The 24747-nt window shown below is 49.3% G+C and overlaps 1 protein-coding gene across 2 annotated transcripts in view; it reads right to left on the bottom strand.

Moving 5' to 3' along the window:
- Window positions 1-23865, bottom strand: part of ZC3H18 (zinc finger CCCH-type containing 18) — a 55724-nt gene extending 31859 nt beyond the window's left edge. Inside the window, exons 1-6 of one of the 2 annotated variants that reach the window (XM_019803524.2) lie at window positions 23267-23865; window positions 12280-12364; window positions 11532-11603; window positions 2684-2832; window positions 2262-2354; window positions 1182-1339 (exon numbers count right to left, since the gene is read on the bottom strand). In XM_019803524.2, coding sequence (XP_019659083.2) covers window positions 1182-1339; window positions 2262-2354; window positions 2684-2832; window positions 11532-11603; window positions 12280-12364; window positions 23267-23851 — 1142 coding nt within the window. In that variant the 5' untranslated portion in view covers window positions 23852-23865. The remainder of the gene's footprint in view (window positions 1-1181; window positions 1340-2261; window positions 2355-2683; window positions 2833-11531; window positions 11604-12279; window positions 12365-23266) is intronic. The other variant, XM_019803527.2, reaches the window with a different exon arrangement.
- Between the last annotated feature and the right edge of the window lie 882 nt (window positions 23866-24747).

Genomic DNA, 24747 nt, shown 5'->3' with positions numbered 1-24747 from the left:
CATGCTCCATGAACTCCCGGGATTCCCCCCCACCCCCCAGAGCCCGCAAGACAAGATCATCACCCGCATTTGAAACAAGGAAAATATGAGACCTCAGGACACGAAGGGAGCCACGTGACCTGGCAGACACAGTCCCGTCCTCCCATGTTTCTGTCCGGGATCTGACACACCTCCATACCCAGAATTAGAAAACACAGAGTTCTGAACTCCATCTTTCAATCTCCACCCATGAACCTCTCAGCTGTCCCAAGAACGGCGTGGACCAAAGAGCTTCCTCCCCCTCCTTTCTGCACACGTGACAGGAGGGCCCTGAGACAGCCTGGCGGGTGCAGGTCAGGGCAGCAGAGTCCTGAAACACAAGCACCAGAGGAGTCCCTCCATTCCGCGCCGTCCCCCACCACCTCCTCAGCCAGACCCCGGCGACCGGGCTTCCCTGGCAGCAAACGTGAGCGCGGCACATCGCCACAAGGCTGACACGCTGCTGAAGCCGGCTCCAGTCACAGGCCGGACGCCGCGCCGTCCCTGCGAACTGGGCCCACGCGGCAGCTGCTGCTCGGGAGAAACCTGCCTGGTTCTGCCCCTCAGTGGGGAGCACAGCAAAGCCGCCCTTCCCCTGGAACCGAAGCACGGGCAGATGAAAGCTTTACTTAACGTCACCCAACTTCTAAAATTCTGACTGTTCTTCAACCACGTGCACTTCGGTAATGAGTCTCTACGAGACCAGCAGGAAAACATCTGAGAGCAGAAACAATAAAGACAGCATTTACGATGAAAAGGGTCACACCTGCTAAGTTCCTGGACTCTGGTGACAATCTCATGGGTTATTCTGGCTCCTGGGTGCCTGGAGAGGGGCAGGGAGAGGCAGACTGACGGGGCTCCAAGAACAGCTGTAGAAACTCAGCGCTCACAGGAACCCACAGGGAGGCGAATCCGCCCCAGGCATACGGCCCTGGCAGAGCTGACACGCTTCCTTCATGGAGCAAAAAACCAAGGAAAGTTCATGCAAAGAGTCTGAAAGGATCGTGGGGACGCCATTCTCAGTCCAGGACAGGGGACATGCGTGGGCCCCCAATGCCTGAGGGAACCCATATGCTGCTGCTCTCCAGAGCCCGGGGCTCACAAAGCTGGGGACAACGTCGTACTCTATCAAAAAGGAAGGAAGAGGCAGAACCGTTCCTTACACTGTGTCTCGGACATCCCTGGTGATCCGGTAATTCCAATCGCGGAAAACTTCATTTTCCTTGTCAAACTCCCGTTCATCTTCCCCAATGGTCACGGTAAACCTTTTCTCTTCAAAATCGGGCTCCTGTTCTTTTCGAATGGTTGCTTTTTTTAAAACCTACCATTATAAGAGAAGTCAATGCCAGTTACTGTTAGGAAAAGCAAAGGGAAGCCTGTCCTGATGTGACTCACGGAGCCTGGGCCGGTGTGGGACAAGTGGCCTACGTGAGCGTGCTCGGTGGGGGAGAGGCACCTTCGCTCTAGGCCTGAGCACGCCGTCTCTGCACCTGGCAGTCAGGACAGGCCCGCTCAGCAGTGCCATGGAACTCGCTCACGTTCCAGAAACGGGTGAGAGAGCTGGTCACCTCCTAGAAGTAGTCCTGACGCTGAGCTGGGGAGTCCCAGATAGTCACTCGGTGAGGAGGCCCAAGTGTGGAGAGGAAGGTGAGGCTGCTCATGGCAGAAAAGCCACGTGGAGTGGTTCCAGTCTCAGAGGAAAGGAGGAGAGGAGGGGTGTGTGCTCAGCGAGGGAGGAGAAGGGTTTTGTTTTAGTCTGTCACCTCACCGGAGAGAAGTGGGGGCTCAGGGAGCAGGCCTGGTGCCGACAGACCACAAGCCGGACAGCTCGGGCCACGGTAGGGCCCGGAGCAAGGGAGCGGGAGTGGGGGGGCGTGCGTGAGCCCCCGCAGCAGTCTCAGGAGAGGGTGGCTCCTCCACAGGCACGGGCCACCCTGTGCTAAGTCTCTGGGGAGCGGCTCTGGGCGCCTGCGGGCTGGGCGGCCGGGGGCTACCGCGCCGGCTGCGGCGTGGTCTGCTGCTGCCCAAGCCACAGGAAGGCAGCGGACCTGTGCTGCGACCTTGCCCACCTCAGAGAGATGGACAGACATCAGTTTCCATTCGTAACTCTTCAGAGAAATCACAGAAATATACCCCTCAGAGACCTTACTGGGTCTTCAATCCTTGTCTCTGAATTAAAGAAATGCTACTTTTGCTCAAGGACCGCCCGCTGCTAGCATTTTCTTCTCGGGCTGTCTGGTTACCTCCTTTGCGTGTCGGAGTCCTCGTTCCCAGGCACTCTCTGTGGGGGGCTCTGGAGGGGGTGGAGGCAAAATTTCATCAACTACTGGCCCACCCTATTAAAAAATGAGAAGGGAAAAGTTGAGAAAGCAAGTAAAACTTTAAAATTGATAAAGAAATGGGAGCAAAAACCCTGGCGAGAGCGTTAGCTGACTGCATGCCACCCTCTCTCCAAGCCTTAGTCTGGCCCCTGACCCACTGCCCTGCCTGAATCTAGGATTACCTCCACACAGAGACACGGAAGCATCTGGAAGGCGACTCAGTGACTGTGTGACATCACAGAAGCGCCTTTTGCACAAGGTGCATTAATGTGCTGTAAGCTGAAGATTCAGAGAGCTTAGATGTCCCATCTGCTAGCAATTAAAGAAAAGAGGTGTTCACGCACCCATGGGTTGGCAGGCATCAGTGGGTGAGGTCCAAGTGGCGGGGCACCATTAGGCGGGAAAGGTTCAGCTTTGGTGATTAAGGAATAGTTGCCCTTGTCGTTGACTCCAGGGTGTATAAACCTACAGTTCATTCCCCACGTGCAGTTCCCTATGGAGACAAAAGCCAGGTCAGAAAGGGGAGAAGAGAACCAGAATGCATGGGGTCAGCTTTCTGCCCGCTCTGCCTGCAGCAGCAGCCTGGGGGCAGCACCAGGAGCCGTGGCTCCACAGAGGGCCTGCGAGGGGCCCCACGCGAGCTCCAGGGCTCCTGCTGCAGCCCTTGCCACCTCATTAGCTGCGTGCACCTGAGCACAGACAGGTCCCAAGGCAGGCAGCTGCAGTGGCAGACTCAGAGCTCAGAGCTGGTCCGCCTGGGCTCGGTCCTCACCCCTGAACTGAACACAGCCACCAGCCCCGCCGGTGCTGCCCTAACCCCCTTAACGCGCAAGTTCCCGGCAGGCAGGCCTGGAAGGTCTCAGGCCAGAGCCCGGGCTGAGCTTCCCGGAAGCAGTACATCCTAAGGGCTCCCGGAAGGGCCTGGGCACAATGGGGTCAGGGAAACATGGCCCCCATTCCTAACTCACTCTGGGAAGAGTTTATCTCCCCCTAAAAAGAGCGAAGTTCCAGAGCTTCCCAGACAATCCCCGGCCGCCCCCTTCTCTGTGAGGCGGTCTCCCACTCAGGTGACACTGCACCCCCAGAAGGGTTCAGAGGTGTGACTCCAAACACTGCGATCACTGCGAGAATTCTGCCAGTCTGTCTCAGGGAGTCTCTACCAGCTCTGTAAACCTGCGTTTCTCCCACCAAAAGTCTCACAAATATCCCAGGATATTTCCGTGCTTCGCAACGTGTGTGAGAGACAAGACACCGAGGCCTGTCACACACTGGGTCCTCCTACTTTACAGAACCAATAAAATACGTCTCTTCCAGAACTACTCCATAACAGAACACCAAGGTTATTCACGGAAACCACTTGACTTTTCAGAGCAGAAGGCAAGAAGTCCAAGTTTTAATTTAATCAGCTAAGTGAATCACTTTTAAAACATTTAACATGGCGGGGGGCACCTAGCTCAGTTGGTGGAGCGTGTGACTCTTGATCTCTGGGTCGTGAGTCTGAGCCCCGTGTTGGGAGTAGAGATTATTTTTAAAAAATAAATAAAACACATGAATAAAAATAAAAATTTAATTTTTTAAAATGTAATATCTACGCAAGTGCAAAAATAAATATGGCACAGATATCTCAACAGTTTTAAAAACATTTGCAACGAGTTAACTTGTAGTGAAATTTTAAATTATCTTTTAATATATATTCCCTTCTAAACGTAATATTCCACTTGACTGTTTCTATCAACAAAACACATTTTTCCTTGTATAACATAAAGGGAAATAATCATTTAGTATTTATGAAAAAGCTAAATTTACCTTTCAGACATCATGAATATTTAAGCTTGTATTAAAACCAACCTAATAACGTACTCATCTGAATTAAATGCAAAATAAAGTATGCTTAAAATTAATTCTCTTTGGAAATGCAAAAATTAATAACTTTTAAAATCCTTAAGACTGTTTGAGAGATCACACAGAAGTCAGAGATTGGGAAATATTATACTATGAGGAGTTCAGACCCCAGTCTCTCAGAGAGCTTTAGAGAAAACAGACCCTGTATGGAGTCCTGCAACTAAATAAAGGATTCCAAATGCCGTCCAGCCCTTCCCCGTCTGTCACAGAGCTTGCACGGTACCCTCACTGCTGTGCAGGTAAAAGACTAATGGAGGCTTTCTGCAGAATCTGCAAGTACAGGAAAGTATTAATAACTTAAGCCCCAGGTTTCCATAACTTTTATAACCTAAAACATATACCTGGGTGGTGGATAAACGGGTATTTGGTAATCTCTGTTCTTTTATTTACATGAAGTATTTTTAAAATGATTTTATTTTAGAGAGACAGCGAGAGCGAGTGAGCATGCAGCAGGGGGAGGAGCAGAGGGAGAGGGAAGAGGAAAGAAGCCCAAGCAGACTCCACGCTGAGGGTGGAGCCTGGTGAGGGGCTTGATCTCACGACCCTGAGATCATGACGTGAGCCAAAACCAAGAGTCGGACGCCACCCAGGCGCCCCAATATGTAAAATATTTTCAAAACAAAACCAAAAACATCACCCAATAAGCCCACTGACAAGAAAGATCTCTTCTTGCTCCCACAGACAGGGGAGGAAAGAGGAATGGAAGAAATCAGTCAGGAATGGCAGAGGCAAGAGCAGTGGCCTGTGCCCCTCTGAGACTCTGGTGGGTGTCTGTGCCTGGGTGTGCAAAGATCCTGGCTGGACAGGTCTTCACTGCTGGCCACCAAACACAAAGAGAAGGCTGCTCCAGGCAGAAGGAGGGAGGTCTACAAGTACCTACCACCAGGACAGACAGCCAGCACACACAGGTGAGGAGGGAGCACAGGAGCTGTCCACTCCCAGTAGCCTTTTGATTTTTTTTAAAGATTTTATTAAGTCATCTCTACACTTGATGTGGGACTCGAACTCACAACCCCAAGATCAGGATTTGCACTCTCCACCGACTGGGCCAACCATCCACAGCATTTTTAAAAGTGAATTTTTATCTGTGTAGAAAAAAGCCTGGAAGGAAATACCCCAAATTCTTGGATGGTAGAAAGACTGTTATCTTTTACTGTCCTGACTCTCTGTCAATATGTATTACTTTTATAATTTAAAAAAGCATTTTGTTTAGGGAAAAATATTCTCTAGAAAATGGAAGCAAAAATCTTGTGACTGTGACTCTGACCAGGTGAAGAAATAGGCTTCCAATGATGTGAGGACTCCAGGTAGGGACCTGGACACTAGGCAGCAGGGAACAAGGAAAAATAGAAGCATGGTCACGGCGGCAGGATAGGGGAGAAGATTCTTCATGTTGGCACATATACGGCTTCGAAGACAAGAAGGCATCGATAATGTTCTAGTTCTTAACTGAATGGTGCGCATATTAGTAACTACTGTATTTTTATCATTATATATACCTGTGTAGACACTGTTGATAAATATGAAACATTTATAGATATGAAATAAAAGTAACAGATAAAAATACATCCAAATACTCTAAAAGGTATTCAGTGAAGTCTCCATGCTTCCAGGGCCCTCTACCAGAGGTAGTTACCAATTTGCTAGGGATGGATCAATCAGTCTATGTATCTCCCCCCATGTCTCCCCTGCTTCTATTACACCATGTGTTGATGCTTGCTTCTCTTCACTAGATCACAGATCTATGAAAAAGGAACCTGTGTGCAGTACTAACACACCCACGACCAGTGAGACAGACACAACCTTTGCAGAAGACCTATTCAGAGGAACTGAACCCAGGGACAACGGGACACCACTGTCTCCCATGGCAGTAACCCACCGCTCAACACCACACACCAGACTGATCCAAGGACCCAACCCGTCTCTCCTGCAGCGTGAGATGTCAGGAGAAAAGCATGTCTGTGGGCATGCTCGCGAGCATGTGCGCGTGCTGCGTCCAGAGACATGACTAGAGTCTGAAACTTCGTGCTGTCGGTCTGACCGGTTATCAGCACGGGTGCAGCGCCAGCACTGATGGGCTGCACTCACTGTGTCTACGAGGCATCCTGCCATGGTGTTATTTCTAAATAAGACAGAGTGGAAAAACTCAGAACAGAAAATAAATACAGGGATTGTAAAAATAAAGAGGTTTAAAGTGCTTCATGGTTTTAAGAAGTTACCATTGAATGGAAGGCAGAATATGTAAAAATCTAATCATTCAATATTAAGGACAAACCTAGAACCTACAGACATGTATCCTAATGGGCATCAGGTCCCAGGGACCATCACATGCCAAGTTTTTAACGACAGAACATAAAGAACTCAGGAGTACTTTCCTTTCCCATTTCACCGACAACCAGTCACCTCTCGTGGTATCTGAGATTTTAACTTCTCAAAGCAATACCTTGATTGTGCTAGCTGAAATAATTAAAATAACATCTGGGCTGCTGCTTTATAAATAACGTAGATTTGAAACCAGAAGTTCTTTAACTTTTAGGTCTTAGGAGCCCAAAGAATCATAAATGGGTCGTGTCTATTGGTAGTTACTATAGAAATTAAGACTGAAAAAACTTACATAGTATATGCCACGTGTAACTTATGGTAACTATATATTCACATAAATGTTTCATGAAAACTAACTTTTAAAAATATTAATGACACGAGCAGCCTTCTCTTCCTTTTTGCAAACCTCTTTCAAGCTGACAGGAACACAGCAGACAGCGGCTCTCCCTTGTCGGCTTCTGCATTCCCTTGGCCGGGACACCCTGTTTGCGAGGTAGGTGAAGGAAGCCAGCCTCGCCCCCAGCAGCTGGGTGGGGGAGGGGACTCCGCAGCCTCCGCAGACTCCCACTTGTTCCTGACGCCACCCGGACCTTGTCAGGCAAGGCTTCTCGGCGGTTAGCTGCCATGAGGGGCCTGTAACCCCAGCGCTGAACATTTCCGACTGTTCCATGGAGGCCCACTGCTCCGCCTCAAACTGCGAGTGGACCTTCTACGCAGGTGTGCTTCTGTACGCCATGCAATGGTCACTTGGAAAAGTTATTAAGCACCGCAGGTGGAGATTAAGGCCCTCTGAAATACTGACTTTCACATGAGAGTCCAAAGCTCATCGTGAGCACAGATGCCATCAGCTGTTCTCCTGGAGGCGGCGGGCTCACTTCTTCTCAGAGGAGACTGTGCTGTGTCGCTCTGGGGGTCCCCACTCACGGTGCAAACCTCGGGCCCCCCCCACCCCGAGATGCTGCCGGCGCCTCCCTGTGCAGCAGAGGGCCTCTGGGAGCGCTCGGATCTCGTCATGCTGGATGTGGGAAAGACCAGCACCGCGGGTCTTCCTGGGGCAACAGACACGTTCTACAACTGGATTGTGGTGACGGCCGCACAACTTGGGTCGATTTAATAAAAATCATTGAATTGTATGCTTAAAACAGATGAATTTTAGGGCATAGATAATATACCTCAATATATTTTTTAAAATACCTGTACTCAAATGTAAAATTTAATTATAATTTTATAATTAATATTGCTCTCTTAGAGACATCATTAAGTGAAATTGCTATTACTGAACTCCGAGTGTGTGTTGGTCAATACCCAACTACTAGCGGGCTCAGGACTACAAGAGTAGTTTTGACCTCAGGGTCCGGTCCCTTCAAAGAATTTTAAGAACCCCTAAGGGTCCGAAGACCACATTTGAAGACCTGCTGCTTTAAACATAAAGGGGAACGCAGGGATTCAAAAATGGGCAATGAACATTTCTCCAACGAAGACAACTGTTCAAATGGCCAATGGGTACAGGAAAAGATGCTCACCATCACTAATCATTATGGAAACAAATCAAAACCACGACGAGATACCACTTCTCATTAGGATGCTTACTATCAAAAAATCAGAACACGCTAAGTGTTTGTAAGGAGGCCCTGGGTCCTTGTGCACTGTGGGCGGGGATCCAACACGGTGCTGCTGCCGCAGAAAACGGTATGGAGGCTCCTCAAGGAATTAAAAATAGAATCACCGTATAATCCAGTAATTCCAGTTTTGGGCACACACCCCCAAAATGTGAAAGCAGGGTCTTGAAGGCACATTTGCATACCTATGTTCACAGCAGCATCATTCACAGTAGCAAAAAGGAAACAACCCAAGTGTCCGTTGCTGGGTGAATGGATAAACAAAAGGCAGTACACACACAATGGAACCCGAGCCTACGAAAGGAAGAGTTCTGACACCTGATAAAACACAGATGAACCTCCAGGATATGAGGATGAGCGAAAAAACCAAGAATCGTATCATTCCACTCAGACAGGGCACCTGAAGTAGTTAGAGTCACGGGCAGGATGGTGGTTACCAGGGCCTGCTGGAGGGAGGAGTGGGAAGGGATTGCTTCATGGCTACAGAGTTTCAGTTTTACAAGAGGAAAGACTTCTAGAGACGGATGGTGGTGATGGCAACAAAGTGAATATAATCAGTGCCATGAACTGTGTACTTAGAAATGGGTAAGGCAGTAAATTTTACCTCAGGCTTATTTTACCAAATGTGTGTGTGTGTGTGTGTGTGTGTGGTGGGGGGGGCAGAGAGGGAGGGAGAGAGAACAGAAAGGAGCAGAGACAAGGTCTGGCCCACAGAGTGGGTGGGCACTATTGACAGCTGGCTCAATCAGAAACCCAAAGCAGGACACAATTTAAAGAAAATGTTACTTATGCTTTTGTAGACAGCACTTTACATCCTGATGATTCAACATAAATACACTAGAGGTAAAAATATACCATAAACAAAATATTGGTGCTTAAAAGTGTTTCCATCTGGGTGCTCCTGGGTCGCTCAGTCCGTTAAGTGTCTGCCTCAGCTCAGGTTGTGATCCCAGGGTCCTAGGATCAAGCCCCCATCAGGCTCCCTGCTCAGTGGGGAGTCTGCTTCTGCTCCCTCTGCCGCTCCCCCTGCTTGTGTGCACGCGCTCTCTCTCTGGCAAAGAAATAAAATCTTTAAAAACAAGTTTCCATTTATATTCTAAGTACCATTTTGTTGCCAGTGGTCACAAATGCAAATGTATCCATTTGGGCAATTAATGATTAATCTGCAGAAATCTTTTAATAGAAATATAACTAACAACTTTTCTTAGGGAGAATTTTCAAATTAAGATATAATTCACATACCATAAAATATGCCAATCTACAGTGTATAATTTAGTGAGTTTTAGTACGTACGCAGAAGGTACGCAACCACTTCCCTAGAAGGAAGCCCCGTACTCCTCGGCTGCCACCCCCACCACCCGCTTCCACTCCCTCCATCCCTCCCCGCCAGGCTCCAAGGCCTAGACAATGACTAACCCAGCCCCTCCTCTATAGATCCATCCTGGATGGTTTGTATAGATGCAAATGCCCAAGAGGGGGCCTTTTGTGTCTGGCTTCTTTACTCGGCAGAATGTCCTCCAGGTTCATCACTTATTTGCTTCATGGAAGCATAACATCGCACTGCATGGACAGACCGCACTGTGTGTAACCATTTATGATATGACGGACATTTGGGTTGTTGGCGCCTGTTCGCTATTTTGAACACTGCTTTTATGAACATTTATGTACAAGTTTTTGTGTGGACGTACATTTTCATTTCTCATGGAGAGACACCTAGAAGCAGAACTGATTGGGTCACCGGAGAGCTCTACCCTTTCGTGTTCTCGGGGCCACCACACCGTCTTCCAGCAGTTGCACCATTTCACACTCCCCCCAGCGGTGTGTGAAGGTTCAGTTTCTCCACATCTCGTCAAATGCCACAAACTCCATTTTATCTTTAAAAGTGACTTCTGTTGCTAATAAAGGGAACTTACATGGACTCATCTCAATTTAACACCACGCTTATAAACTGAAGGTAAGCAAAAACATTTTCACCCAAAAACTCTCGTAACTAAGAAAAGAAGAGGTATGTTCTAGAACACCCAAAGAATCACCTATTTGTTTTTGTACTGTATCACACTACTCCACAGAATAAACTAACAAGTATGGGCAGAAAAGGTAAGCAAAGTCTAAAACAAGTCATAGATTATGCCCAATCAAGTTGCAAAGAAGACCAGTTGCCACTAGTCTCAGATTTCTCTGCAGAAAGCCCTGGCCATGTTCATCCCTGAAACCCGAGGTGAGCATTTCATTGGACTCAGGAGGGTCCTCCCTCCCACTGTGATGTGGCCCTGGGGACCATGGGGTCCATGGAGATGGTGCCCAGTCCTTGCCCACGAGGCATATCCCGAGGATGCTGATCTGCAGTCCCAGCAACAACTTCACTTGTCTGTGCTTCTGTTGCTAAATTCTGGAAATAACTTCAGTGCTGTGACCCCGCGCACCTGGGCTGCAACCTCTGTGGCGTAGATGGATGGTACTGCCTCTTGCCGGGGGAGCCCCTGGCTAGTTCTGACCGGCCGGCCAGGATTCTGAACCACAGTTTGACAACAGTGCACATACATCTATGTATACATGGACGCATTAGTCTCCTCCTCTTTAATCTAGAAATTTCAGAGGTGGATTGACATCATTTATGCCCATACAATTATGGGAAAGAGGTATTCTGCTTAAGTTAAAATTTTCTGAAATATTAATATTTCAAATACCAAAACTTTTTTTAAAGTAGTTTCCATGCTCAGCGTGGAGCCCCATGTGGGCTTTTGAACTCATGATCCTGAGATCAAGATCTGAGCTGAGATGGAGAGTCAGGCATAACCGACTGAGCCACCCAGGCACCCCTCAAATACCAAAACTTTTAAAGAACTGTTAAGAGCTGACTTCCTAAAACATACCACACACTTCTCTGCATTCTCAGGGTGACCATGCTGCCCAAGATGTAACTGGCAGCCGCCCTCCAGAGGGCAGAATGCACATGGCTGCACGCATGTCTACCTCCAATGAGTTTCCACTTGGCAGAAACCACAGTCCGGGATCATGCGCCCTGAGGAGGGAGCTGACCTGGGTTCTGAGCCTGGCTCCTTGGCTCCCATGCACCCTCTGCACCACATTATCCTGGGTGTAGGGAGAGGGCCCTTCAGAGCCTGCCCTCTCGGGAAGATAGGGCTCTACCGTCCCCCACTGTCCCCCCTCCCCGTGCCATCCACAAAGTTCCTGTGAGCCTCATCAAGTGCCTCTAAGAACTGAGGTCCACGACCGCTCTCTGCCCCTCAGAGCCTCCCCCTTCCTTCTGGCTTCACATCAGAATTCTGGATCCAGGAGAAAGAAGTCTGGCCTCCGGAGCAGAGAGTGAGTATCGTATACTTTGTACCTTTAACCTGGCCTCTGAATGGTATGGAATGTGATATTGGTGGAAGAGGAGTGGATAATGCTGTCACAACATCTGGAAAAGAAGTACAGGAAGCTCTTGTGAATTCAGACCGTACGCGCAGGCTGGGCCGGCGAGCAAGGGCACCCAGGGCCAGAGTGAGACTTAGAACAAACACAGACATCTTCCTACCTGTCCAAGGAAAATGTGGGACTATAAGGACTACGCCCGAACTGCTGCCACACGGCACAGAAACCCTTACAGACCGGGCGTCCTGCTGCCCCATCCCGGTCAGCCCTGCTCTGTTACTCTGCCACCTGTTACATCCACTTGGCTCACACCATTCACCTTCCAGGAGCGAGCAGGCCTTGCTGCACTCAGAGCCCCTCCATTCCAAATGAAGGATGTACTTCGATACATTTAGCAAAAAAGTGGCAAATTTCCTTACAGAGGTGGGAAAATGTCTGCACCCGCACCTGATGCATCTGGCCTTGGAAGGGAACGATACTGTCTACATTAAATCTATGGTTCTGCCAGAAACCGGTGGGCCTGGAACCACAAGTATGAAAATGGCAAGCCTGGCCCCCTCCAAGTGAGTCAAGTGAGGCAAAGACCCACGAAGGACTGATGCCACCACCGCCACTAATGGTCACGGTCTGGCCCCAAGAACAGCCTTGCACAGGTTCAGGGCGGAACCACCACCACAGTCCCGGGAAAAGCCAAGGCCACACAAGGCCCCTCAGACAATTACCTTTCATGAAGAATCGGCAGGTGGGACGCGGCCTCACCTTCCTGTCACTGGGGTCCTTTACTTCGCCCTCCTCCAGATCATCATCCTGAAACAGAGGACAACAAGACTTAAGAGGGAATCACCTTAACAAGAAAGAGGAGGTGGGAGGGGCATCTACCAATAGGCACAGCTTCACCAGACCAGAAAGGACATTTTCACAAGACTCGTGTCTTGGCTGCTCGGCAATCCACGTACATTTTCCCAACCTCACGTTCCTCAGCCAAAACAATGGGGCTATGTCGAAGCTTGCCTCCAAGACAGAGGCATTACAAAGGAACACCAAGTAAAAACACCCTGTGAAGTAGGTAAGGCAAGTACAAAGCAGGGTTTCACCACATTTCCCTTCATCAGCAATGCTGGGCAGAAAATGCTGACACTTTAGATTTTTAATACTTTGTATGTTTAAACAATATTTATAGACCGAAATATTTGTTTTTAAAGATTTATTTTTATTTATTTCAGAGAAAAAGAGAGGGCAAGAGAGTATGCGTGGGCGGGGGGGGGGGAGAGGGCCCCAAGAAGACTCCCCACTGAGTGCAGAGCCCCATGGGGCTTGATCCTACACACCTGAGATCATGACCTGAGCTGAAATCAAGAGTTGGACACTTAACCAAACAAGCGACCCAGGTGCCCCCAAATATTTTATGTTCTTAAGACTAAACACCGTGGGGTGCCTGGGTGGCTCCATCAGTGAAGCATCTGCCTTCAGCTCAGGTCGTGATCCAAGGGTCCTAGGATCAAGTCCAGAGTCAGGCTCTTTGCTCCGTGGGGAGCCTGCTTCTCCCTCTCCCTCCCGCTCCCCCTGCTTGTGCGCGCTCTCTCTCACTCACTCAAATAAATAAAATCTTTAAAAAAAAGAACAAAATGTTCTGGTATATTTCAAAGTGGCTCCTTTAAAAAAAAAATTAACCACCAACATCCTCTGTAATTTAAAATCTAGGCGTGGGGAAGAGGGAGGTCAGACTCAGACCCAGGCCCTTCTCTCCCCAGTCCAGAGCTCCTAACCTTGGCTGTCAAGCTTTAACGTGACCCAAGGGCTTTGAAAACACCAAAGCCTGGGTGGGTCTCACCCTCAGGGATTCCAAAGGGCAGCTGTGACCTGGATTACTGCTCTGTGCCCTGTCCAGGCCCCGCTACCCTAGGGCCTCAGTCAACACTGGCCTGCAGAGACACCCACCTGTGTCACTCCGTTGAGACTCCAACCCCAGGGGTCACCCACAGCCCAGAGCAAGTATGCAGCCACCCTGCTGACCTCTCTGTTGGGAGGTGCAAGAAGGATCTTCTCATTGCCCCTGTGTCCTAGCCTGTTCCAGGGCAGTCAACTCAAAGGTCACACAGGGCATGGTGTAGGGCGTCACTGGAGCATTTCCCCCTCTCCTGCAGCATCACCCTCATCCAAAGTACTGCCCAGTCCCACCTGGTCTGGGAGCCACTTCCTATCTGGTGCCCCACTCTCTCCAGACTGCCCACACACCCTCTGTGGTGAGCAGTGACCTTTCTGACCCCAGCCTGCCTTCTTCCTTCTCCGCTTCTGCTAACATGCGGCTCGTCCCATTTTCAGATGGCAGGTGAGTCTCCCTCCTCAGGGCCCCCCTGGGTCCCTTCGCGACGGGTCCTGGCAGCACGGGTCACGGCCACCATGGGAGCTCTACCAGGCAGAACTGTGTCATGTCCAAACACAGTGTTGGGCTTGTAACCAACGGTAAGCATTTGTCAAATGAAAAAATATGGAAGTCAAACCCTGGCTTACAATGACTTATTTTTATTAGGTATTGGTATCATTTCTGCCTTGAAAATATTTACTTATTAAAAAAGCATTTTAGGGGCACAGCTGGGTGGCACAGTTGTTTAAGTGTCCAACTGTTGTTTCGGCTCAGGTCATGGTCTCAGGGTCGTGAGACTGAGCCCCGTGTTGGGGTCTGGGCTCAGCGTGGAGTCTGCTTGAAACCCTCCCTCTCCCTCTGCCTCTCCCCACTGTGCACTAGTGCACTCTTTCTAATAAGTAAGTCTCAAAAAAAAAGGAGAAGCATCTTACATACTGAAAAGAACAAATGCTGGGAAGTAATATCATTTAAGAACCAACAGAATAATTTATTTTCTTTGAAAAAGATTAAATAACTTATTCAAGGACTTTTTTAGGTCCCCAGAATGTATTCATCCTCTAACTGAAGTCTGTCCTCTTTGAGCACCAGCACCACCTCCCCACTTCCCAACTGCAGGACAATTTCCTTAGATCTCCGAGGACATGTGTTTCCTTCATACGAGGGACAGAGCACCGCTCTCCTCTGGTCTCCTCTGTCCTTAGCATCTTCTTCTTACGACTGTCCTCACAGTGATGATCACTATACTGACACCTTCCTGGGGTGTTTACATGAGCTCAAATGCAGAGCATCTTCTTCTTACGACTGTCCTCACAGTGATGATCACTATACTGACACCTTCCTGGGGTGTTTACATGAGCTCAAATGCAGAGCGGACTCGTCACTGTCATTAGGAAGACAAACTCTCAAGAAAGGTTATAACCCATTCAAATCTCTCTGCTTCACTTGGAAATTAACACACAGGAGTTGAGATGAGGAGAGGAGGTCCGCAGTCAGGACTCACAGTCAGCGCACCAGATCAGACGTAAAGATGCACTTCTGCAAAGCTGTGACTTTTACTGCTTGGCAGAGCTGACAGGAGCACCACCCACCCATCTTGAGACTGGGGAGCAGTCATGTGAGCCATATAAAGGAGTTCTGTGCAGCTGCTGAAAATGCTCTGTAAACAGACCTAGCAGCTCAGGATAAAGCACCCGCGATACAACGTCCACCTGGAGAACACCCACTGGCCGCTGCCCCCCAGCCCCCACACCTGGTAGGATGGAGACTGACGGCTGTCCCTGGTGCTATGCTGGGTTTATGGTCTCCCCTTTAATTAAAAAACAAACAAGAACAATAAATCACCTAGCAATAATATCCCGAAATTTTCAACGAATCATTTAGTATGATGGCTTTTCAAGTGATGAAAAATTAAAATGAGTTGTTAAATCTTGCAATTTCATGCAAACACAGATCAAGAAAGGGGATCTCTAAAGTCAAATTCACACCGCTCTGTTGTTTGTAGCTAACACAGCGAGCGTGTAACGCACACGGATTCTTTTAGATCACCTGACTACATGGCTGCATCCAGAGACAGCAGAGAGTGGAGGACAGGGAGAGGCCCTAGTGGTCCAGCCAGAAGCAAACTGCTGGGTCTATACATGGGAGAGCGTCCATGAGGCTCTCCGTGACATCCACCCAGGACAGACTGACACAGCCCCAGCATGGAACCTAAGGGGTGGACAAGGCTCTCTGGAGTTCGCAGGTTGAAGGGACACCAGGCTGCTGGCATGCCCCCCTCAGCACTTCCTCAGGGAAACACACACACAGGGCATACCAGACTTTGATGGCTTTACAAAACAGGACTGGGGGGAAGGCCTGGGCCTGAAGCCTGACAGCGTGAGCATGGAAGAGCCACCACTCTGAGCCGGGCAGTCCTTGAGCAGAGCAGGTGGCTGCACTCAGGGTGCTCTGCGCACTGTGTCACAGAGAACCCCAGCAGCGAGTGCTCAGGACATAGCCAGGATTTTAATGGAGAAGTACCCCCGAGATAATGTCTCCAAATACGAATGTCTATGCAACGTGGCTTAGATTTACTTTCCACTCCATGCAGGTTTTTATTTTCCTTTAAAAAAAAAAAAACCAAATAGAACAAAAAACAATTCGTGCATATTATTTCTCTGACAAGAAGTTGTTTCCACGACGGCAGCTCCCGCACTAAGGTGCCTCAGCAGTTACCACGTGAAGACACCATGTGGGGAAGCAGACAGGCACGTGCACCCGAGCAGAGGTGCCGCCCTGCTGCCCCCGGGGCCCACCCCGACCTCCACAGACCCTGGCTTCTGCATCTGCAAAACGGGGGTAACAATACCCAAAACCCTTAGGGCCGCACGTGTTTTGGGAATTCAGAAACATTCTGGTTTTAGAAAGGCAATAGAAGCAGGGGTCTGAAACAGGGCCCTGTAAAGGACACGGTCGTCCTTCTGTGGGGAGACATGTGACCAGCCCCACAAGCGGTAAATATAGGACAAACAGCCCGGTGTCAACTGGGGCCAGGTCTGCCACCAGACGAGTAAGGAAACCCGCCCGTCCTCAGAGCTCCTGGACCCCCTGCTCAGGGTGGGGACTGCGCGGTGTTCCCTCGCGGGCCTGTGCTGACCGAACAGGCTGAAGCACACGGGGCGGGGGGCGGGGGCGGCGGCAGTCCTTCAGGTGGCGGGTGTGGCACAGACTCTCTGCAGGCAGCTGCCTCCTGGGCTTCAGCAAGGCCACTAAGCATCTACGTGAGGTCACTGGGAGAGGAGCAGACATGACCAACATGCACGACCTGGAAGGAGAGGGGCCCTTACAGAGTGGAGACCATAAGCCACGAGAGGGAGTGCGCCGAAGGGAGACCTTTTGTAGAAGATATGAGGTCCCTAGACATAGAAGGAACAGGAAGATCTGAGCAGGAGAAAATATAAAATACCACTTGCCAAGAAGATGTTTCCAAGTACTTTTCATGTGGGCGGGCTTGAGCTATCACTTCTGACCAAGGAAGGGTGGGGTGGACTGTCTACTCAGATTGTGGCTGCTCCTGCTGTCCTGCTGCATTGTCCTGCTGTCCCTGAGAGGCCATCCTACCAGTGTGAGAGTCATCGAAGAAAGCAGGTTTGGAACAAAACACATAGTCCACCCTTTCCCAAAGGGACAGCACCAAATTCTATTGACCAAATGACAAGGAAGGTAGAAAACCAAACCAAACACACGAGCAAAAGGAAGGATGCACACACCAGAGACAGGGGGACTTGAGTCGGGAAAGGCAAAATCAAAGACCCCCAAATACGCATCTTAGTGCTCCTCAGACCCCCATGGAAGGAGTGGCTCTGGCAAGACTCAGCGGGTGCAGGAGCTGGTTTTGGCGGCTCCACCCACTCTTCTGAGAGATGCAGAGGCAGAAACAAAGCCACAGGTGAGTGTGGTCTTAAGTGTGGCTTCCAGAACAGGTGAGAGACTATGGATTAACTAAGACTCCCCAGGGCTTGGATGTCAGGGACCCTCAGCCCCCACTCCACAAACAAGCCAAGGTGCCGTAAGTAGTTGGCCCGTGCTGTGTGCAAAACCCCACCCCCACCACAGCAGCAAAGCGGCACTTCCAGAAAGGTATTTGTATCCAAAGGGTATTTTGGCAGCACACCAAACATAAATAAAGGTCACTCAAGATCTTAGTCACAAATTGTGTGGTTTAAACAAAAGAATTTTAAGGGTTTATTGCATAAATTGATGTCACCATCAGGAAAACTACCAAGAGGGCAGAAAAGTCAGGAAGGTTGGGGGTGACCCCGCTGCATATCAGGTCACCTGTCCCAAAGACCCAAAATCTGAAAGGGAGAAAAAAGGCAGGACAGCGTATCATGACAGAAGTGAAAAGCACTTGGCTTTTTAGACGCTTACACTCAGCTGTTTTGGCAAATCAGGGCGGGGAGGCTGTAGAGAGGAGGCAGGCAGCAGGTGTGCGGGGAGGACGGGGCAGGGACAGACTCTGAACAGGGAGCCTGCTGGGCACAGGAACTCTCAGGGACATCAGTGAATGCATATTTTTGAGGTGTAAGCCAAACTGCACATCTCCTCCTCATAAAGCATCCAGGCAGTTCACTTTTGACACGAGTGGGCTTCAAAGCAGCAGGCGAGAAAGCCCTCTGGGATGCACACCTTCTATGAGGTCAGGCGCTGCTTGGCAGGGACTAGTCACTAAAGGGGAACCAAGCCGAAGGACTGGCGAGAGCAGGCTGTTCCCAGACCCAAGCCCATACCTCTGGCTCCCTCTCCATCACAGACACGGGCCTGGGACAGGGAGGACGATACAGTGCAGGAATGCTAACGGGGCACCTTGGGAAGGAAAGATCCGGGAATGTGTGCTTGGCAGGGACATGGAGCAACACTGTAGCAGGGATCAGTCAGGGAGTGATGAAGGGCTGGGATGGGCACAGAGGATGGGAAGAGGCTCCCATACAAACTGATGCACATCCACACTGGGCCTCACCAATTGTGCTCAGGGCTGGCACTTGTCACCCACACCCAGGACTTATACTGCCCTGTCTGTATGAATGGCTCTCCAGGGTAAACTTTCCTTCCGCCCACTGCCACTGTATATTTCATTAATGTACCCCAAAGTACTGGGGGCTTCACCTATCTGCTCAGAAGGCAGTTACTGGCTGCCTACAATGGGCCCAGCCAAATAGGTTGTGGACTTAGGGAACTTGTACTTTTAGAGGTGGGGGAAGGGGGAAGCAACAGGAACAAACACACGAATGACCCAGTTAATTTAGACTGTGCAAGTACAACAAAGTCCTCAGCCAGGGAGGAGAGAGCCAGGGGAGGAGGCAGAGCCTCCATAAAGGAAGGGACATTGAAGGTGACAGCAAAAGGGTGGGGGGCAGCTGGGACCGCAGCCAGCAGGGACCAGAGCAGGAATCAGCAGAGAAGCCCCTGAAGGGCAGCTGTGCTCCTGTGAGGTCCAAGTCACCGTGCACAGTGCCCGCCCTCCCCTTGCTGAGGCTTGCTTGTCTCCAAGGGGGGTATGGGTCCTGCTCTGCCTGGTCACATCCCTGGCATAATACAATGACCCTGGCATGCCACAGGACCCACTGGGACTGTGACCAAGAGGCACAATCTGTGGCATGGGGAGACTGGTTCTGCATGGTTGAATGAAGCTGTATTCGGGTCTCCTCAGCAGCTTTGTTTCCAACTAGGCTGGGAGCCCCTCACAAGAGGGTGCAATGGAGTGCAAAGCTAACCAGTCAGCCAGCCAACCAACCAGCCAGCCAGCCAGCCAGCCAACCAACCAGCCAACCAGCCAGCCAACCAACCAGCCAACCCGCCAGCCAGCCAGCCAACCAACCAAACAATGGTAGGATCTGAGGGAACAAGAAAGCCCAACTAGATTTTTATTTCACTTGCTTTTTCTAGGGAAACCAGTCAATCTCTAGACAACGGGCATTTTCCAGGGCTGGCTCAGTTCAACCCAAGGTCCCCATACCATTACATCTAAGTAGTGGCAAGCCCGCTGGTGTGAAGACAGCAAGGTTCTCCAGGACCTGTGAGGGAGACACCTGACTTCATATGACCATGGAAAGGTAGGAAAGCAGCTGAATTTCTCCCTAAGACTTACTCAACAGTTGAAGCAAGAACTCACAACTGATCCTCTCTGAATGGGAAACAGGCTGCCAGGGACCCATGGGCCACAGCACCCTGGTTATCGGGAGGCCCTTCCTCATTTTTTTTTTTTTTTAAAGATTTTATTTATTTGACAGAGATAGAGACAGCTAGCGAGAGAGGGAACACAAGCAGGGGGAGTGGGAGAGGAAGAAGCAGGCTCACAGTAGAGGAGCCTGATGTGGGGCTCGATCCCGTAACGTCGGGATTACGCCCTGAGCCGAAGGCAGACGCCCAACCGCTGTGCCACCCAGGCGCCCCCTTCCTCATTTTCTTGGGACAGAACAAAACCATGGCTTTTCTCTCTGTGACACTGAAAAAATACATTCACCGGCAATCTCAATCAATAACTTCCTCTTTTGCCTAAAATTTCACCCAAACTGATAAACTTGGGTTACAAGGCATCTCTTCCCTTTGGTAACCCTGTGGTAGAGGAACATTTTCCGAAACTGGAAGGGAAGTATAGCTGGAAAACCTAAGAACACCTGCATAATCATGTTCTGACAACACCCTTTTAAATAAAATACCAAGCAAAATTAACAACTTCGTTGTCAGAAGAAAAAGATCTAAAATTCTAAGCTTGTAACCACATACCCACCCCCTGACAAAGTTCTGTTCTTGTGAACCACAGTTAGATAAGCAATGTTTAAAACCCTGTAAATTGGGGCGCCTGGGTGGCGCAGCGGTTAAGCGTCTGCCTTCGGCTCAGGGCGTGATCCTGGCGTTCTGAGATCGGGCCCCACATCAGGCTCCTCCGCTATGAGCCTGCTTCTTCCTCTCCCACTCCCCCTGCCTGTGTTCCCTCTCTCACTGGCTGTCTGTCTGTCTCTCTCTCTCTCTCTCTCAAATAAATAAATAAAATCTTTCTAAATAGGGGCACCTGGGTGGCACAGCGGTTAAGCGTCTGCCTTCGGCTCAGGGCGTGATCCCGGCGTTATGGGATCGAGCCCCACATCAGGCTCCTCTGCTATGAGCCTGCTTCTTCCTCTCCCACTCCCCTGCTTGTGTTCCCTCTCTCACTGGCTGTCTCTGTCAAATAAATAAATAAAATCTTTAAAAAAAAAATCTTTCTAAATAAATAAGTAAATAAGTAAATAAACAAATAAACAAATCCCTGTAAATTTACCAAGCGCAGCCATGGCCCACCACAGTTTGAAATGCACTGAGCACGTACGTACCAGCAGCCAACTCAGAAGTGTGGCGCTCACCATGAACCAATGGTTACGTACTTCACTAGCTGCCTCTTTCCTTCCTCTAACCCAAAACATTTCTGAGACCTATGCCACACACCTTTCACTGTCATGACTCCCAGAGAGGAAGCATCTCCTTCCCTGGGGTACTTAAAAAAAACCCTGATTATTTCGGTGTGTTCTGTCCCTCTCTCAACTCCTCTGAGTAAAAGTATTACTCAGCAGGACTTCAGGCTTCCCCCCACCAAAACTCAACTTTTTAAAGATCATGATTACAAAAGGAGTGCCTGGGTAGCAGAGCTGGTTGAGTGTCTGACTGTTGATTTCAGCTTGGGTTGTGAGATCAAGCCCCATGTTGGGCTCCACGCTCAGTGGGGTCTACAGAGGACTGTCTCTACCTCTGCCCCTCCCCCACCACAAGTGTGCATGTGCACGTGCTCGCTCTCTCGCTCTCTCTCCCAAATACATAAATAAATCTTTAAAAAAACATGATTACTAAAGAGATAAGAATATGCAATGGGGAAAAAGTCTCTTCAACAAATGGTGTTAAAACTGGACAGTAACATGCAAAACAATGAAAGTGGGTCACTTTCTTATACCACATACAAAAAACAAACTCAAAATGGATTAAAGACCTAAACGTGAGACCTGAACGCATAAAAACCTTAAAGGAGAGCACACGCCGTAATTTCTCTGACATCAGTTGTAGTAACATTTTTCTACATATGTCTCCAGAGGCAAGGGAAACAGAAGCAAAAATGAACTACTGGGACTTCGTCAAGATAAAAAGCTTTGGCAGAACAAAGGAAACAGCCGACAAAACTAGAAGGCAACCCACGGAATAGGAGAAGATTTTTGCCAATGACATATCCAAAAAAGGGTTAGTATCTAAAATAAGGAACTTACAAAACTCAACAGCAAAAAACCAAATAATCCAATTAAAAAATGGGCAGAAGACATGAAGAGACTTTTCTCCAAAGACATCCAAATGGCCAACAGAACATGAAAAGATGCTCAGTATCACTTATCATCAGAGAAATCAAATCCACAATGAGATACCACCTCACACCTGTCAGAATGGCTAAAATTAGCAAGTTAGGAAACAACAGATGTTGGCGAGCATGCAGAGAAAGGGAAACCCTCTTACACTGTTGGTGGAAATGCAAGCTGGTGCAGCCACTGTGGAAAACAGTGTGGAGGTTCCTCAAAAGGTTAAAAATAGAACTAACCTGTGACCCAGCAATTGCACTACTGGGCATTAACCTCAAAAACACAAAATACTAATTCAAAGGTATACGTGCACCCCTATGTTTACTGCAACATTATTTATGATAGCCAAGATATGGAAACAGCCCAAATGTACATCAATAAATGAATGGATAAAGAAGATGTGGTGTAGACACACAATGGAATACTACTGTAAAAAAGAATGAAATCTTGCTATTTGCAACAACATAGATGGAGCTAGAGAGTACAGCAGAAAGCAAAAGACAAACACCATATGATCTCACTTATATGTGGAGTTTAGGAAACAAAACAAATGAGCAAAGGGAGAAAGAAAGAGAGACCAACCAAGAAACAGACTCATAACTCTAGAGAACACCCCGATGGTCACCAGAGGGGAGGAGGGTGGGGGATGGGGGAAACAGGTGACGGGGATGAAGGGGTGCACTTGTCGTGATGAGCACTGGGTGACATCTGGAAGTGCTGAATCACTATGCTGTACACCTGAAACTAGTACAACACTGTACGTTAACTATCCTGGAACTACAATAAAAAACTTAAAGAAAGACAATAGGATTATGTATCATAAAAACCCAACCTATCCGTGTCTGAGAGGATACGTTAGCGTTACCTTCTCTGTAACCTGAAGGTCAGAGTACTTAAATATATTATAACAAAGTGTGATGGCTTGAGCAAAGGCTGAAGTGTTTGGCAGCCCCCTATGATCCATTCCTAAGTGTCTTTTCAGGGACACCTCCGAAGATGCTTGGCCCAGCCGGCACCCTCACCAGGGGATGGGCTCAGGGACAAAGATAACCTGGAAGAACAGACAAAACTTGAAGGAAGCTTCTGGAGCTCATCAGTCTCAAGAACCTAACGGGAACTGAAAATCCACTATGGTTTTAGTTGAACATGACCTCAAATACTATTTAAAGGTAGCAAAAAGAAAGGGAGAAATGACCTCTTTGCTTGTTACACAAACCTAGAGCTCAAGAAAACAAAATCGGGGTTAGGCAACTTAATACAGTCCACCCAGCAGCAGCAGACAGGGGAGGGTCCACGGAACTTCTGCCAGCTACCAAGAGGCAGACCCAAGTTTTCTGAATCTAGCCTATTTCTCCTTCTTGGTTTTTGGCACTCCCTAATTACCACAGTGCTGCTCCCAGAACAGTCCTGACTTCCCAGCCCTCATGTGTCCTGTCCCCGACTCCCTGCACCTCCCCCCACCCCCCTGCCAGCCCTGGCAGCACAGGCACTCACGTCAAGCTCCCCATCATCGAGCTCCCCATCATCATCCTCCTTGTTTTTCTCCTTGGCAGTCTCCAGGGGCTCCTTTTCTTCCACACTGTGAACTCCTGTAGCCCCCTCGTCCCCAGGAGCTCCTTCTCCCTTCTCCTCGTCATCCTCGGCGCCAGCCTTCTCGGTCTCGTCCTCCTGCCCAGCGGGGGCCGGCTCCTCGGGGACCTCCTCATCGTAGTCTAACTCATGCTCATCCAGGTCCCTGGTGACCGATGAGGCCTCATCCCTCAGGTCGCTTGTGCGCTCTTCCTCACCCCCGTCCCCCTCCTCAACATGCGGGGGGCTCGTGGGGCCCCTGCTCAGATTCTGAGCCTCGGACTCCTGGTCCTGGTCCTCCTCGTCAGAGTGACTCTCTTCCTCCTCCTGGCTCAGTCCTGGGACAGCATTGTCTTCATCCTCCAAATCAGAAGCCCTCCCCCCAGCTCCGTCCAAATCCTGATCGGACCCACTCTCCCTCAGAATGTCATCATCCGAGAGCCCCTGCTGCTCCTCTTCTTCGTCCTCTGGAGAGCGAGGGTCCCGTTCAGGGCTCTCGGCCACATCCATCGGTACCCACAGTTCTGCAAAAGAAAGAGAACACAGACGCACAGCAGTCAGCAAAACATAAAGTCAATCTTGACCTGGTTTTCTTGGCTCCATGCTCATTCCCGACCTGCAGGAGGGACCAGGACCTGCATCTCTCTCGGTCCCGCACAGCCCTCCAAACACCAGACTCCATTCTACAGACCACTGCTGCTGGTTGTTCCACCAGGGAGGCCGCTGGCTAGCCCTGCACATCTGCAGCAATTTGGCAGAGACCTGGACTGCTCCTTCTTGTCACAAGCACAACCCGGCAGGTAAAGAGAAAGTGAGCAGTAAGATACGAATTGCAAGGCACAGCTTTTTGGATTCTTAAATTACTTTTAAAATTCAAGAAAAGTTGCATTACGGAACGAGGCAATGCCGCCACTTTTCTGGAGCCACCCTCAAGGGTCTGAAGCAGAAACCCTGGCCAGCCTTGTCCCCAGGTCACTGGTTGTCTCCTGTTCTGAATGCACTTCTCCTATGGCCCCGATTGCCCCATCAGAATCACTGGGGATGATCTTTAAAAATGCAGACCTCAGGCCTCACCACAGACCTGTGTGCTGGGGCCACCAACAGATGTTTAGAAAGCGGCATCACTCACGCGTGGTGTGAATCTCTCACAGGAACGCAGAGAACCATCATTCTAATACAGCTATGTCATGGAAAAGAACTCTGGCAGAAAATTTTATGTACGTGAGTAGTTTCATACATAAAAAGACTGTCATTTTAGAAGTTTTCTTTCTATTTTTACTAATATAGACTTAATTATAAAGTGGACATTTTTTCACTTTCCCACCTTCATGCCCAATGACAGGACATTGTTCCATTTGCTTTTTTTATTTTTAATTTTTAAAGATTTTATTTATTTATTTGAAAGA

This window comes from Ailuropoda melanoleuca, chromosome 12, assembly GCF_002007445.2.
Source record: "Ailuropoda melanoleuca isolate Jingjing chromosome 12, ASM200744v2, whole genome shotgun sequence".
NCBI classification, from domain to species: domain Eukaryota; kingdom Metazoa; phylum Chordata; class Mammalia; order Carnivora; family Ursidae; genus Ailuropoda; species Ailuropoda melanoleuca.
Note: the sequence above shows the minus strand (reverse complement) of the source record. Positions and strands in the feature narration are given on the sequence as shown.